Consider the following 17324-nt stretch of genomic DNA (forward strand, 5'->3'; position numbering starts at 1 on the left):
ATGCTWAAGATGCACCCAGCTACTGGAAGTCATTTACAGGAATGTCTCTGCATAGAAATCCCAGTGTTAGCTAGCACATGACTCTTCTTCCAGCTGCACAGGAGTGTAGTGTAGGAACAAGAGGGATGTCCACTGGCCAGTAACCTTCACCACAAGCATCCAGAACATCCCCAGTGCCAGGCACTGCTTCCAACGGTAGTACCATGACGGCACACAGGATTCCTGAGACAGATCCCAAGGCCTGTCAGAAGTCAGAATTCGAGTGAAGTATGAGCTACTCAAGTTTGTTACATCTGAATGGGTCAGCTTAATTCAAAGTCAGATAGCTCTGGACAGCCTCTGCTGGCAGCTGAAGAGGCATTTGTTCAAACAATTCGAATCACTATTGTTTTAAACTGAGGGGGGAAAGAAAAAAAAACCCAAAAGAGTGGTTGTTACAATTATCCTTCATTCAGTTATAGTGGATGAGGCCCCAGAGGCTGGTGGAGATCTGAGAAGCCCCGACAGCTCCTGCAGCAGGAGATGCAGTGTTCTGTCCTSTAGTCTTCACTCTGAGTAATGCATGATCGACTCCACATAGTTCCCTGGGAAGAGCCCCGTTACTCCATTCATGACCCCCTCATACCAGCCATCATCGTTTTTCTTGATGACGTAAATGATGGCACCTTCTTGAAATGAGAGCTCATCCTCCTTGTCCTTGGTGTAGTCGTAGATTGCCACCACTAGGAAAGAAGAGAACATGACTGTTAGGAGAGGTAGGGGAGAAGGAGGAAAATCCAATCAACCTCCCTCGTYCAGGGACTGCCTCACCTCTGTGTGTTCAGAGCAACCTGCTGAGAGGGACAGTTTCTTCCAACCCCTTTTGTACAAGCTCATGCTTTGAAGCACATGTGCCAGGATTCCTTTAACTCTTCCAATCTTACTATTTCCAGACCCACAGAGGAAGAGTACAACTGTATGACAAACTTTTAGCGTGGAACGATACAAGGAGGTTKTTGTGAATCTCCATAGCTATGACCACTCAGACCTATTCCAAGGTTCTTGTATTAGATAAATGCTCAGCACAACTACGAGTGGGAAAAATGAGAGAGGGCAAGAGCTCTCTTCAGGCCACAGTGAGAATGAGACTTCCATCTACCTTAGCTACTTCCACATTTAAGTTTCTAAAGTTTGCGTGTGCACCTCAAGAGCCAGCAGCCACTCCCAGGGCCCACAACACCAAGGTGTGCGAATCCCTGTTAGGAGCCACGAAGAAGAAYGGTGGAAACAAAGTGTATCAGGACATTTTTCTTACAGCTCCASAACATCCTACTAAAGGCATAAAAGTTCTTAGCAAAGGCAAAGAAATTGGACAAAGCATTTGCAAACATTAAATATAACAGTCCAGAAAGAGATTTTAAAATATACAGATCAATCCCAGTGGAAAATCAGAGTATATACAGATTTTTTTTTTTGTTATCATGTGACTAGAGCATATTTTAAAAACACATGTTGTTTAGCTCTACAATTGTGCCAGCAATCAAGTAAYTCATTCTATTTAGCTTTAGACATATAATTCTAAGCAAACAAAACACAAATGGAGAAGCAAATACATTTTTGGCTTGAAAAACAAGTTATGAACATGAGTTGCATTCAATATAAGTCCTTCAAAATTTTAAAGAGTTTTGAAATTTCTTCCTAGTRTCACTGTGCTATATATTTCTTCATTATCTTGATGATGATGATCACCCAAGGATCATGGTAACTTCCAATTCCTTTCCCACTTTTGAGTGTACTCTAGTGCCTTTGGATACTGTCTCAGTTTGAGACAATGTTTTCAGAGRAAAATGTTACAGAGTAAATGTTTTCTCTGAAGTGAAAAATTTGATACTTTTTCCTACCAATATGAAATAGWTGTTCGGGCAAAAGTGAAGAGAAAAATCAAGTAGTTTATTAACAAAACACAGTGCCCACAGGACACAGRTAAAAAGTAACTGTTAGATATTAAAAATTCGGGAACACACGCTGCTCCCTCCCCTATAGCTACGCCACCACTTGATGCAGAGAAAAAGATGGCGGCTCCCATCCCAGGGAAAAAAAAAGAAACGAAAGAAAAGTCCACGTGGTGCTCCGGCAAAAGTGGCAAAACCTGGATAGTCCTTTCCTTCCCTGWGGATGAAACAGAGGGCTCAAGGTGTTTTCTGTCGCTGGCTTGGCTTCTTCCGGAGTCTGGGACGAGACGGAGSCACGCGGCTTCTCCCCACCGGCCGCCAAATTGCTCCAGAAGCAGAATCAAAGCAGCCGCAGAAGGGGTCTCTCCAGGGAAAGCTGTTTGCCCAAGCTAACARACCYGAGCTAGCTAAACAGCAACAATGTAASTCCRCTGAAGGATCTCCCGCAGCGCTGAGCTGAGCTCKAAAGCAMAGRGCTGCACAGCAGCCCMRSYTTTWAAMYKSCYKSSSCMMCYTYCCMRSSSMCCCYRTCCCTTCTTCCGTGTCAGATTTAAAGACAAAAGCACCTTTTAGGCATAMAAGCCGATGAATATAGGAATACAGGATTGGCACAAAATCAACCCAAGACAGATAATGAATGTATTCATTATTTTGTAATCRCAAGAAGTAAACATTTCCTTAAATCTTTTAAGAAAATTTGCTTCCTTATAAGATTTACCTGAAGCCTGGTTTTGTTTTTGTATCACCAGTGCTCCCTCCAGCATRTTATTTTTGTACTGGCAATGCTCCTCTCTCTAAAAGACTGTTTAAATCCTTCTGTCTGTAGTCCCAGAAGTACAAGCTGTGAGCTTGACACATGCCCCGAGTTATGAGGAGTCCAGGCCAGCATTGCAAAAAAGGCCTCAGATGAAACAGGAAGCAGCAATGTTGACTCAGGAGGTGGCATCCTTCCCTGTCAGCCTCAGCCAGGGCTTCTTTTCATTTCTGACTGAATRCATTTCAATGCAGTTATGAAAAACAGAACTACTCGTTCAGGTTGACATTTTTTCAATCAGTGATCTTTGGTTCTTCAACAATAACACAGAGTTTGGCTGAACTCTGTTATTCCAATTGACCACAAATGTAGGCTAGGCTGATTATCCAGCTGAAATCTGTGAACAYACACTTTTTCCATGTGGTCTAAGTGCAATTTTTCCTTCTGGATAYCCATTTCCATTCATTTGATTTGCAAAGGCAGGTCATTTTCTTATCTTTTCCTTCCCCACATGCAGACACTAAGCTCAATGGAAAACTGCAGTGCACATCCCTGGACACTCCAGGTTGGCTGTTGGCTGTTACCATCACATGGCAGTGTCCTAAAGTTCAACATCTCCTGTAACTATATCCCACTTAAGAATTTGTCCATCTGTTCAAAATGGATCTGCTATTCACTTCCTTCCTCACTGTAGGTTACAGCRTATCTTATTGTTAAAGGTACCTCCTTGACCCCTCTACAGAACAGGGTCATATTGAATCCCATTCCAATATACAGCAACCCTCTGTATTTGCCACCTCCTGGGTGTCGTAGCTTCTGTTGCAAAGGTCATCTACTCTAATCCTATTAGAAGTGCTCTCACATGAACTTAAATAAGGGAATGGTCATATCAAAAGTACAAGTACAAATCCTAAGAATTGCTACTCTACTTATTGGGGGTAAATGTATTGGAACAGCAGTTACTTCGATCTGTTCTGTCSTCTTTGAATCATGTGGCATAGAATACTATTTATAAAAACTTGAAGAGTTGCCACAGGATAAATAATTTCTCTAAATAAAGCATTATAATTCACAGCAGTATAACCATACACATTCTTTGAGTATTAAAGTCCTCTTTTAGTACAAGACACCTCATTAAAGCTTCAAAGCTTGCTACAAAAAACTCACAGACAATCACTTCTCTCCCAACTCCAGTAAAGCAGTCAAATCTCACAACATGGGCTGAATGCAAGTAGAGCTATTCATGTAACTACAACAGAATTCACATGTCAAAATCTCATTTTTTCTGGTATCCTAAAACTAGTATTTAACCATTCTTCATATATTGAAAGCACTTCAATTTTCTATTACTTTTAAGAAAGTTTTCAAAAACAGACCAACCTTCTGGATGTTTTGGTCATCTAGTTTTACAAATACAAATCAAAATTATCTTTTTGTATGGGTCTCTACATCAATAGAGACAATGTTTGGCTTCCTATACTTTTGTGCCCCACAGGAAACAKGACTTACTAAAAGCCTGACTTTCTCCAGCTTGTCTTTAAAGACACTTCCCTTTACAGTTTTGCAATCCCTTGTGCTTTTTCCCTGTAAATATCAAACTGAAGTGCTGAGATGGAACAGATCTGTGCATATATGCACTTACATAAAAGTCACACAGGAATGCAGAACAGAGCTATCATTCAAATATCATTATTTCTTCAAACAGAAAGTTGTTGTCACAAGCCACGTGCATGCACGCACACATACATCCTTTGCATTAGCAAGAGACCCTATAAATGCATATCAGGCTCCTTTCTCATTTGCTCCTGACCGAAATGCTGTAATACCAAATACTGGTTATGAAGGAGTCTAGGCAGACTCCATGTCCAAAAGCAGGATGGCAGGAGCATATAGAAAAAGTTGTTACAAATACAACCCTTCTGTCTCTTCTAGCTCTAAACCTACCCTTTTCTAAGTATGTCCTCGGTGCCCAAGGAGGGTCTTCCTCAGCATAGGGATCGCTGTACTCCACCACAGCTGCCTCCTCCTCCTCATAATCCTCTGGAGGTGGGGGGGGAGGTGGAGACTCATCAAACACTGGCTCTTCCACTGGTGGTGGTGGGGGAGGAGTATCTGAAACTGAAAATAAATGATAGTATAACCATGAAAATGTCTCCATAACCACAGTAGCTGCTGCTTGAAGTAATACTCCCTATCCCAATTACCTGCACTGGGACCAACAGTTACAACTTGGAAAAAATACATTAGAGACAGGAAAATTCAGAGAAGGAAGGACCAGGTACTTCCAGTATGATTATTTCCTTTTCCCACCCTTCACAATTTCAGACAAACTTGCAGAGGCAGTAGAGAAAGCAGAATTCTGGCTATATGCAGACAAATCTTTCATCAACTCAATCCAAAAGCCACATCCAGTAAAAAAACATAGCAAAAGGAAGCCGCAAACTTACTATTCTCTTGAACTCTGGCCACAAATCCCATTAGTGGTAACTGTGGAGTTACCTGTAGGATGGAGGGGGGAGGAGGAGCAAGGGATGCTGCCACAGAAATTAAAAAGAGAGAGGCATCCAGTTAGAAACACAACAAAGCAGCAAACAGGAAAGTAGACAACATCACCACTCGGTGCAGCAGGCTGCCAAGAAGCTGAGATAAAAAGACTGACATTCAAAGAAAAATGGCTCAAGTGGTTTAAGCATATTCCTAATGCTTTCTTCAAGGATATTTCTCTATTTTAAAAATTTCCAACCCTGCTTTTTTTCATAACATTAAGAATCTATGCTGAAGTATTTTTCTGATTTGACGATGAGATTCCMTTAAGATGAAGTTTTTTACTACAGAATATAGCACTTTATGAACAGACCTAACAAATATATCAAGAGGACTCTCTGCCTATAATTCTCCCCCTTTCAGATCTGGTATTTATAGAGGTGTCTAACAACATCCACAAATCCCTAGTAATGAAAATGGGCATAGCTCTGTTTTTTCGAAGATGTAGGCCAAAAAACCTGCATCAAATGAGGCAACTATTTTAGACAAAACAGAAAAAGATGCCTTTGAGAATTGTGCACATCTGAAAGATAAAACACTTCTGATCTTATTGGTAGAACAGAGCATACTGTGCTGCTGCCAAACCACAGGGCCTATTCCAGATGTGCTGCCTGGTTTCCTCCCCACCTGACTTCACTGAACTGAACTCTGAACAGGCCTTTCACTGGTACCAGAAGAGCTCTCTTTGTGCGRTAAGAGCTGCCTTTGTACAATGTGTGTGAATTCACAGTTAAAGAAGACACTTCCAGCTAGTTGCAAATGCCATAACACTAAACTGTGGTTTAAGTCTGGAATGCAAGTTTCAGTTATCTAGTTAAAAAAATCAGCTAACTAGTTTTATGTAGGTTTAGTAGCACTGAATAATATAGCAAYATTCTTTAAGTAAGTTGCCCAATGATTTTTCAGACAGCACACTTCAGGAGAAGCACAAATCAATGAATTTCCTGTTATTACGTGGCATACTAAAAAAGATTTAATCATGTTCAAAGGGATTAAGGGGAAAAAAGTCTATACTTCATGTACCGCTACATTTTTACAGCTAACAGACAGAGCTAAATAAATTTCAGACTAATTCCAGAGCTAGTAAGAAAACTGATGGTATGATGTAGCATTTTTCAGAATTAATTCACATTATCATAGCAAGAGAAAAGAATTCTACAGCATTTACAATTCATGTCTCAAAATTTCTTCTGTTTGCTTATTCCAGTAAAAACTATCTTAACTGCTATGAATTGGTTCTGTCACTCCCATTCAYATTCTTTTCAGAACCACACACCATAAATGAAAATACTAACAGCAACCATCCATTTTGTTGCAAAAATATCTTGTATCTCCATATAAAGTAAGTTCCATTATCTCACCATTTAATTGATATCTCTTGAGAAAAAACTGAAATACATTTCTGATTACAATTTCTTTGACTCAAATGATGTGACCTCAGAGCACTTATTCCACTTATTCAAGTGGAACCATGATTGTTGGGAGAACATTTGGTCTTGCATTTTTTCAAAGCAGAAGAAGGGAACTTGAAGTCCTACTGAAAAGCAGTAATATTCATCAATTCAGCATTCTTGTCCCTGCTTTTTCAATTACACTTGCTATAAAAGTGTTTCATTTCAAAATGATTCCTCTATTCAACRTCATATGGATTCCTACAATCCATACCTATCATATGAGAGTAGCTTCAGTTTCCTTGGTCTCTTCGTTGTACTTTGTTTGAATGCTATATATATTTCTTTGAAAGAAATAACAAGGCTTTCTATAGAAAAATATATCACTCTAGACAAGCACACCAAGYGAATACCAAAAAATCCCCTGGTTTAGTCTGGGTTGTGTAGTTTAATCACAATGATGATGCTAACACTAGCTGACRTAATTCCTTGTGTATCTTAACCCCTCAGTTTGTGCTTCAGTCTATGAATTATGCAGGGACWATCATAATATTGTCTCTATATGCTATATAATGACTCTAGATTTGACCTTTAGGCGCCAATACTAATTATTTTGCTTATTAAGTACATCAGAAGAACATTACTGTACCTCTGCTGTCTAAGCACCAGCTTAAATGTTCTCTCCCATYTTCCTTCCATACTGACCACTTAGAGATTTAGTACAGTTGCTGTACATTAATTCAGARATGCTCAAGAGCATATTCCACTAGGCTGCTTCAAACTGGTAAGAATTCATCTGTACAATGGGGTGTGGTGCAACCGCATCTCAATACTTGCCTAGATTCTCCCACCAGGTTTTTTAGCCTGTGCTGAGCTCTGTACTGCTTAGATATTAATATCCAAGGCTGCAAGGTTAAAGCACTTGTTAGGTGGCTGGGCTGACAAGRGTGGCTTTGGGACAGACATATGCTGAGATCACTTAAGAGTCTCAATWTCTTAATATTTTCAGTTGTTAGAAAGGTCTCACCATGGAGTAGAAAAATGGTCTATTAGAAGTGGCATTTAACAGAACAGGGCAATGCAACTGTCTTTCATCTTCCTGTCAAGTGAATAAACATTCTAAAAAATGTCAGCAATGGAAATAACAGTACTGTGTTATTGCCAAACAGCTCACAAGCAACAAAAAGCCATGGCTGGCATGCTCCTCTGCCTCTTGTAAATTCTCTTTCCCCTCTTGTTCATGTTTTCTCCCTCTCTTCAGGAATGTTGAGAARTAGTTGTGGCCTCTGTCCTGTCACKACTAAATTTGCGCCTTACAGATATATCAGTGTCTCTGTTCTTAGGACCTTCATCAATTATGCATGCTTGAGCATCCTCTCCTTTCAAGGTAAACTTCAAAAAAACTTGGTTTAATGTACCTGCAAAACTAATCAATTCTGTATTCTGCTAGGTATATTAAAAAARGGCTCTTACTACAACTTCTTACTTAGACTGTCTCAGATATGCCAGTATAAATGAAGTATTTTGTTTGTGATTTACAGTTGAAATGACTAATCACCATAATCATTATCCTTTTTCTGAGTACACAGACTCAACTGTGGTTATTTAAAGTCTATTTGGCATCTTCTATGATTACCTATTAACAATGCAATGGCAGATTGCAGAGAATTATCCCTTTCCTAARGCAAAAACGCACAGCAGTCATCAAAACCTCTCTGGATATACTGAAAATCCTCTTTATTGCAAAGGTAATCCTGAAAGGTTTCTTTAGTTGCTATTACCCTTTCCTTCTTGCCTATTCCCCCCTTCAGCCTTCAATACGCATATAATGTGTTTAGAAAATATGACAGTATTTCAGGCAGCTACAATTWAGCCCTATAACCTCCTCCACTTCTCTGCCCCCAGCAGGACCATCCATTTCCATCTAAAGCTCATCACACACAGCTCTCTGCAGGATAGCTCACAAACAGTAATTTTTGAACCTGACCAAATCCCTTAAATGCAGATTGCAGCACCTGACCTAATTCCAAGTTCACTGCTCACCTTCATAAAAAAACAAAACAAACAAAAAACAACCAAACAAGAAAAAAAAAAAAACCCAAAGCCAACCAACCAACACACACACACCTCAAATTCCACCACCACAAAACACCATTGTGCAATGGTGCTTGTAAGTCAACATTCAGTCTCGCTGGTAAAAGAACATTTCCTGACAAGACCCCTTTAGCATGTCCCCTGCATCTTTCCATAGCTTTGTCAAAAGAGAAACTCTCCCCTACTCTGGTATAAAACCCTCACATCCCCTCAGAAGCACATGAAGGACTCCTTAGGCAAAATGCTACTGTGTTACGCTGGCACACAGGACACTGACTCCCTGGCAATGTCTCCTCTTGCTTCGTGAGGCAGATCACCCATAAAGTAAATCACTTGTGGGCTTAGCAGATGACACGGCTCTCTCACATCCCAAACACCACTGTTGTCTCCAGGGTGTCTAATGCTTACCGTCATATAACAAGTACTATTGTTTGAACTGTACATTACCCAGAAGGGAAAAGTATACAAGATAAAGACTAATTTACAAAGAATCAGCATTCTGGTGCAAAATCAAATATCCATCCCACATAAAAGCAGGTCCACGACACATTGTGTTGCCAAGGACTAAAGCTTGTCTAATTGGGACTGTGACATCAGAAGTAAATTATTAGGCAACAGCCAGTATTTTTTAAGCTGCTTGCCATAATGGAAGCTGAACACTCTGCACTTGTACTGCAGCTTTGGCACAGCTACCATCAACATATTGGAAGTGCAAGACCTGCAGTGGAGACAGAACATAAAATTTCAGAGTGCTGAAGGTCACTGTGTTCACCACTGTTGAGCTCAGCGGAGCAGACAACAACCTGGGTTCTGGTTGTAGAACGGGCCCCCGTTCATCTGGTTCTGAAGGCTCGTCTGTGATGTGATGGAAGGAGGCCGCCGATACGGCAAAGACCCCCCTATTGTTGGGGGYGTGTGCCGAGCTGCAGGTCTGTTCATGCTGTAGAACTGAACTGGGTGACCTAGGGCAGAAAGAGAAATGGATTAGCAAAGAGAAGAATGATGCCTGCTTTCTTTGTATCTGCATTCAATTTCAAAGGTTTGGAAAAATTTGGAAAGGTTTCTGGTTCTTTACTTTAAGGCAGTCTGCATCCTAGGAGGAGTCACTCACTTCAGCTGCCACACTTGCAGGACACTGTCTCAATGGCAATACCAAACACAACCCTCCCAATTACCTGCACTCAGCACTGCCTACAAAAGTCAGTTTGAAAATACAAAAGTTTTTAAACTAAAAGTCTTCAAAATGAAAGAAAATGATATCCAGTTGTCTATTTTAAATAATGTATTCCAATAACTTCTTGTGCATTTAGTTATTTATAAACCTGCAAAAAACCTCCCTAAAACTTCACAATTCTGCAATTAAGGAACATATATGTAAAAAATAACTGTAGACTAATTCCAAGATTCAAAGCTGTTACTTTCTGTAACTGAAAAACACAGTACTATCTATCACAGTGCTATTTAGAAGATAATCATGTGAGGAGAAAAGAATGTTAGAAACTGCTTGAAGGAAGGAATAAATGATGTCAAACTCAAAGACCCTCTTTCAGAGACATGTCAATTAAAACAACTCCTTAAAAACTTGCTCTATATTTTCATTACTTCCTGTATTCAAGACATTGATTGTGAATCCCAGCAAGCAATAAATGAAGCAAGGTATCTTCTGTGCTCACATAAAGTTCTCTGGATTTTATACTGTATAAAACAGTAAGCTGGATTTATTATTCCCATATAGGTTATTACCCCCCACAAACTATTCTGCCTCCACCATTTGTCCTAGAAGCAAATTTCAGAGTTTGCAAGAAAATAAGGGAAGAAGGGATGTCCACACTGTGACAGTGGAGAGAAGTAAATAGAGAAACAGAACAAAACAATGTACAAGTTTTAAAAAATCAGCATTGTTCTTAAGTTTTAATTGCCTTGCACAACTTCATACTAGGTCAGTAAAATAAAATACAAGTTGCTTGCTCTGTTGCTTGTGAGAGCAAATGCATGAACTAGAGATTCACATTCCCTCTGCTTTGTACCCATAATGTAGTGTACCATATAAAAAAATGCACATTTTACAGATGAGAAACAGCTAAGAAAGAAGAAAGCCTTCTATAAAGGCTTTCTCTCATTTTTCCTAATGTGTTTTTCCAATGTTTGTCTCTCTCTTTGTTACTTAATGTACTTGCAAGAATTGGTGGTGATTGGAGAGTAGGGAAATGAAAGAGGGATAAGAGGTTTTTAAGGACCAAAAGCTATGACTTCCTAAGTGGTTACCTATTCAATCTCTTCAACTACTTCATTTCAGAGAAGCCRGACAAGTAACCTCACTAACAAAACAGGGAAACAAAATATCTTAAAAATAGTAACTAACCTGAAATTTCTCTTACGAAATTGTGAATGTGAATTTACAGCCATTAAAATATTAATCTTTGYTTGATTTTGACTTKTTAAAAATACAGAAACAATGTGGCTTAAGAACTGGGATAGTGACAGTGCATCAAAAATGGAAAACTAACTKAGGTCTCATATGCCATAGCTCATCTAAATGTGAATGTAATTGAGACATGAGGATCATCTTTGGATACCAAAATTCATCACACTTTAGAAACTTCTGATCACAGTTATGGATTCTAGTGTAAGTATCTTCTAATTTGATATGAGCCACAGCCCCTTAAACTAAATGCAATTTCAAGAATGCTTCTGGAACCTGGTAAAATTCTTACCAAGAGATGAACACGAATAAACACACCAACCAATTCACGCCTCTGTGAGGGTGTCCACCGTAATGTGAAGTAGCAAAGCATGCAGGGAGCTACACATGAATTTGGCTGCATGCAGGAGATCTTTACAATGCAATCTCCTCATCAAAAGGTGATGCAGGATAGTGTTATGGTTGGTAAGTCCTACACTCTGCAACTTCAGCACATGATAAAATGAAAAGTGTAGCACTAAAAAAAGGAATTTGCAATATACACCGTAAGTACCACATATTAAAACAAAAAGCTTTAATACTATTCTGCATAATAAAAACTTGTATTTTACCTAATACTGAACACAAAAAAACCTGCCCTTTTCATCAGTTTATAAAGGAAGACTTGTCATTTGAAAGTATTGAAGAAACCAGTCATATAAATTACACTTTGCTAGATGACCGTTCTTTTATTGCATTTATGAAAAAGAATAAGACCAGAACTATCAGTGCTGGTTCCCTTGAAACATACTTATTCTMTGAGGTTCTCAGTATCCAAACAAAAATAAAATTATGATTTAGTAAATTATATAAATATAAAACTAATAAAATTATAAAATCAAATGATTGCTGTTTATAAAACCAGCATACTTTGAATTGTCTACTATAACCATGACCTTATAGTTGGGTATTAGCAGACATTTTCTAGTTACAATTAAACTTTTTTTAAAATTATAAATCACTGCTGCTGAAGTAACTTTGCAAAGCCTTGGACCATGATCACGTCTGGGTTCATCTGCCCAACAGCTGGAGCAGACACTCACCTGCAGAGGGTGTGGAAGAAACAGCAGGGGGAGTTGGAGAGGTGAAGCCATCAGCAAGGGGCTGAGCTCCTGCAGCAGCAGCAGCATCTGGGGCAGCGGAGGGAGGGGCAGGAGGAGCAGGAGGAGTAGGGGCAGGAGCAGAGGTAACAGGAAGGGGAGAAGTGCCAGCTGAGCCAGAAGGGGCTAAGTGAAGAGAGGAGGAAGAGGTGGAGTTAATAAGGAGATATGTTAGCAAGGATTAGAGAAAGCCTCTGAGCATTCAGTGTTAACTATTTATTAGCTTCATCGTATTTCAGAGTAGATGAGAAAGATGAGAAAACAATGGCACTGTTAAAGAAAGCCTCATTCCTGTGTAGGTGGTAAATGTGGGTCAAGCAAAGCCACTTCCCTTATAGGTGTCAAGAGAACACAACCCAAAACTTCTCAGTGAAAGCCATTACTTTTGAAAGTTATCTTTTTACATTTTGTTATTTATGCTCCAATCTCTACCACAGTCATCTTTGGCTTTTGTATGAATTAGAAAATATAAAGAGGAAACCAAAAAATTTCCTCTGTTTCAGAAGCATCACTGCAAGCACACTACAGGCTCTTCTTCACTGAAAAGGTTGAGCAAAGAAAAAGACGTACTAATAAAACTTCCTACTTAGGGAAAGTCTGGGGCCATTACATTGAACAAGTGTCTCTTTGTGACAACCCAGGYTTGCATTGATGTACTCAAGATTTACTCTGTGCCTGCCTCTCATTCAATCTAATTTTCTAAAAATATGTTTCTACATATCTACATAAACAGCCAATGAAAAAACATTTATCTGCTTACAAGGACAAGGGAGAAGTGTCCCTCAGCCCACTGAAAAAAGGCCCTGCATCCTACCTTGTCACATGCAGGCAGCCAGGGAAAAAATTCTGCTAAATTAATACATAAAAGGAACATTACAGCACATCAGACACTCTCAGACAAGATACTACTTGATTCAAACTCATAGTAACAACAGCAATGAACTCTAGGGCTTCCCTTGGAGTTTAGGAAACTGTGAATGCTCAAGGTTAAGACTGAGGCAGAAAGAGGAAGAACAAGTTTCCATTTACCTGGATAAACACTAGGAGGAGACGGAGTGGGAACAGCAATAGGAACACCTACGCTTCCACTTCCACTGTTCTCTCGACTGCTGCTCCGACTGCTTGGGTGACTTCCTCCACTGCTCCCACTGCTGCTGTAAGAAACCAAAGTAATCAGGGTATGAATATGCTGCTATTCATGCAGGAATACATGATCCTCATAGAGCATCTTACAAAATCAGAGAAGTAACAGGGAACAAGAGRAAAAAAACAAGGATGATACAAACCTATACAAAGTTGGGTTTTCCTGAAACTCTCTACTTTGACTACAACACAAGAAGTTTTTCAGTCAGCCTTAGTAAACTTGCCMAAAAACAAAAGACTTCCAGAACCTTGTTCAAAGCATGTCATTCCATGGTTGTTAAGACCCTACAGAGCAATTACAGACTTYTTTCCTATAACTTTAAAACATATAGAGTTCTTAGACTGTGATTCATATGCTTTCATGAGACTACTAATGCCTAGAAGTTTTAAGACAATAGATAAGAAATCTGAATTTTACTAAGTCCACTTGTTTAGCCATCCTCAAGTACTTACGTGTTTAAAAAGATTTTAAGCAAAGCACTTCTATCACTTCTCTATTATCCTAGAGAAAAAGCTAGTCTTCTGCAATGCCTTTGGTAATGAAATTAAGCTTTATTCTGTGTTTGAAGTTATCAATATCTTCAAAATACTATGCTACAATTTCAGCTACTCAATTTACAAACATCAAAGACTATTAAAAAATGTCAAGTATAAGCATCTCTGCAGCCYTTCAACATGTAGAAGGCAGGTTGTGTCCCTGCCCCCGTTTTGYAGGCAATTAGTAAAACAGTATCTGTAACATTACTGTTACATGATCTACCTCYTTGAAAGACTTCACAATCTTAGCAATTTATTATGTACTCTAAGTGACAGCACTAAAACTGAGGTRAATAATCTCGACATGATCCACTATTCTGGTCTTATTAGTGCTCGTTCTCATCAAGCCAGTGACACTCCCAGTCCATAGGATGAATGAGRAAGCTTCACCACAGAGGGAGGTGCAGGTGGATCCGATACTTGGCGCATAATTTTCTGTTGCTGTGCCCCAGGCCAGGCGTGCCCAGAGCAGGCCAGGCTGGTACCTGTAGGTGCGGTTGCGCTGGTTGACCGAGGCCGTTCGGACGGGGCTCTGCTGGGCCAGGGCCATGGTGCGCGTCGGGCTCGGCACGTAATCGTTGGGAACCACCGGGGGCCGCACCGGCTCCAGAGTGCGGTATGGGGAGTGGCGCCTGCACCAGCACAAAGCACATGCCAGAAGCATGTTAAGATAATGCATATAAAACCAGATATTTTTCACCCTTTAAAAGACAGCTGCAAACTAATTAGGAATGTGAACTAAAGAAATGGTTTTTTGTACACCTTTGCAGTACCTATTTTGTAAGATGAGGAAGAAAACCAATTAAAGATGTTCCACATGCACTTCAGTCTTCCTATCAATAAACTTTTTGTTGAATGTCCCATTCTTGTTGTAAAAGTAAGCCATGATCTTTCATTAAAATAAAGCTCCATGGTCTATATGTATATACATAATCACATACCAGCAAACAGCATTCATCCCACTTACAACACATTTTCCTAAGGTCAAAGTCAAGTTCATAAATTTAGCAGGAAAGTACTTTTATCAAACACAGCACAAATAATTAATGAACAGTGCCAGATATTAATTTTTCAGTTGTTTAGCATCACCTGCTAAAGTTAATGACATTTTATTCCAAAGCATGACATCGTAAACGTTCAGCATTGAGAAAAATGCTCCTGTTAGGAAAGGCTGATGATGCCCATTGTCTTCTRGCATTAGCACACTAACATACAAGACATGATCAGTTTAAGAGGATGCAAATAAAACACCTCTTGAYCTTTGGGAATGGTTAAAACAAACCCCAGAAAACCCCTCACACTTCTTAYGCAGAAAAAGTAAGATTCTTCTCTTTCATTTCTGGTCACCCACTCGGTACCTGCACTTACCCAATAGTTCCTTTTCCTGACATTGGTGGACTTGGTGGCTTCTGGGTGGGTGGTGTTGTGCGAGGCATCCCACCCATCTTCATATTCTGGGTGCTGACCTGCATGAAAGAATGGGGAGGAAAACGGCCTTCACTGAGCTCAGGGTCAAGGGGAAGAGACACTGAAATTCCYTTAGCAATTAACTTTAAGTAGGGAAGGTTTAAACAAACAAAAAAAAATTGAGAAGCCATGCATTTTATATGCAATTTCCACTCTGCTAGAAGTCAAGAGTTGTGCTCAAAGGACTCTTTATTACATCGAGTTTTTAGAAATTGTACAAAAAAAGTGAATTTGCCTTCAGGCTATCACATTAACATTAAATCTCTGATGATACAGACACTGTACCTAACTTGGCTGAATCTCCCAGTCATCTTTTGAGATAAAGGCAGTTATTTCACATTGCACTACTGAATGGTAAATTTGCAAAAATATTTTTGAATATGGGTTAAAAATACTAAAGTTTATCTAATAGCCCACAATCTAATGTGATTTATACAGATATGGAGAAKTCAAAGTGATCTATAAAAATATGATCCACTAGTGTTTTAATGTTTGCACAGCATAAAAGAACTTTTAAAGATATTCACTTTAAATATTAGTTATGTATATGTAAACATAGAGAGAAAGCTATATTAAGAAAAATACAAAGGTGTATTTCCCCCCGCATTAAATCTGCAGCAATTTAYTCTCTAAGAGTTTATAAACAAATGGACAGAGAGAAAAATATTTAGCAGTGATGTGATATAACTGTGATTGTCCACTTCCCCTCTGTCAGGTTAAAATACTAATGAAATAAATTTTACATTAGATAATTTAACCTCTTTCAAAAACTTACTTGCATTCTTAACTGATTGTTCAATCTAGGAATTGTAAATAGTTGTTACCAGTGTGCATTTTGCTTCTCTGTAGTCTGCCAGCCAACGAAAATCTCCTCAATGCACACATCCTTACAGGAATCAGTACATGGTCTGCTTACCAACCGCTTGGATTCACGAACGCCTGAGCTATTGCTTAGACAGAGATATTCAGCAAATCTAAATGAACCTATTTACATCCCTTTCTCCCTTCTTCCTGGCATGCTCTATTTACCATGAAAGTGTTTCATCTTTCCCAAAYGTAAGGCTTGGCTACTGCCCCCAACTCCCATATGGAAATGAAACAATGATCAAGGCACTCAAGAGTATTTACAAAAATGGTTGAAGGCAAATTACTCCTTCAAAATTTGACTGTAACAACTCACTTAAAACCTTGGCAATATTTGGATTTGTGAATTGATAAATATTGACAACAATGTAAAGAGCAATATATTCAGTGTTCYGATCCACTGAAACTTGATTTTCTGGCTTTAAATAATCCCATTGCTATCACATTTTCAATCTGCAGAAAAAGAAAACCCAAGCATTGGAAGGGCTTTTTTTTCTTTTTTACCAGATTCAAAACCAGATGTTTGGATTTAGTTGTGCAAGAGTACTTTGTAATGTCAATTTAAGACAAAATTATTTTGCACAGCATTATAAAGTCCTTTAAGCCAACTCTAAGCAACAAGAAATCTGAAGTTAATTCAAGTGAGGGATCAGGTAAGCGCTGAACTACAACTACTTGAAGGGAAAAGGAAAAGTGTGAAATGAAATACATTTTATTCTATACAGAGAACATTTAAATAATAGCAAAATCTGAATTTTTTTTTAAAGTTGCAGCACCCCCTGTATTAAACATGCTTGTTTCACCCATCTACCTATTTGAGTTTAAAAAAAAAAAAAAACAAACAAAAAAACCCCCCACAAACAAACAAAATTCACCTTAAACGCACACTGAATTGTCACTTGCTGTATTTCAAACAGCCCACTCAGCCTATGTTTTTGGATGCCTTTGATGACAGACCAATCTGTGTGCCCCTGAATAGAACATTTAGGTGTTTTAACTGGCTACACTACTGTTACGGATGAGATGATGTAACCTCTT

At 39.1% G+C, this 17324-nt stretch overlaps 1 protein-coding gene across 9 annotated transcripts in view; it reads right to left on the reverse strand.

Annotated features, from left to right (window-relative positions):
* Positions 1-428: 428 nt before the first annotated feature.
* Positions 429-17324, reverse strand: part of ABI2 (abl interactor 2) — a 62401-nt gene continuing 45505 nt past the window's right edge. For 2 of the 9 annotated variants that reach the window (XM_057372870.1, XM_057372865.1), the window contains 7 exons: positions 15324-15421; positions 14441-14587; positions 13305-13429; positions 9518-9676; positions 5133-5219; positions 4630-4803; positions 429-722 (listed from right to left, as the gene is read on the reverse strand). In XM_057372870.1, coding sequence (XP_057228853.1) covers positions 547-722; positions 4630-4803; positions 5133-5219; positions 9518-9676; positions 13305-13429; positions 14441-14587; positions 15324-15421 — 966 coding nt within the window. In that variant the 3' untranslated portion in view covers positions 429-546. Of the gene's footprint in view, positions 723-4629; positions 4804-5132; positions 5220-9517; positions 9677-12218; positions 12402-13304; positions 13430-14440; positions 14588-15323; positions 15422-17324 lie in introns of all 9 variants that reach the window. The other 7 variants (XM_057372872.1, XM_057372868.1, XM_057372871.1 and 4 more) reach the window with 5 other exon arrangements.

The sequence above is a fragment of the Malurus melanocephalus genome, unplaced genomic scaffold (genome assembly GCF_030028575.1).
Source record: "Malurus melanocephalus ecotype Western Australia unplaced genomic scaffold, MMel_1.1 scaffold_180, whole genome shotgun sequence".
NCBI classification, from domain to species: domain Eukaryota; kingdom Metazoa; phylum Chordata; class Aves; order Passeriformes; family Maluridae; genus Malurus; species Malurus melanocephalus.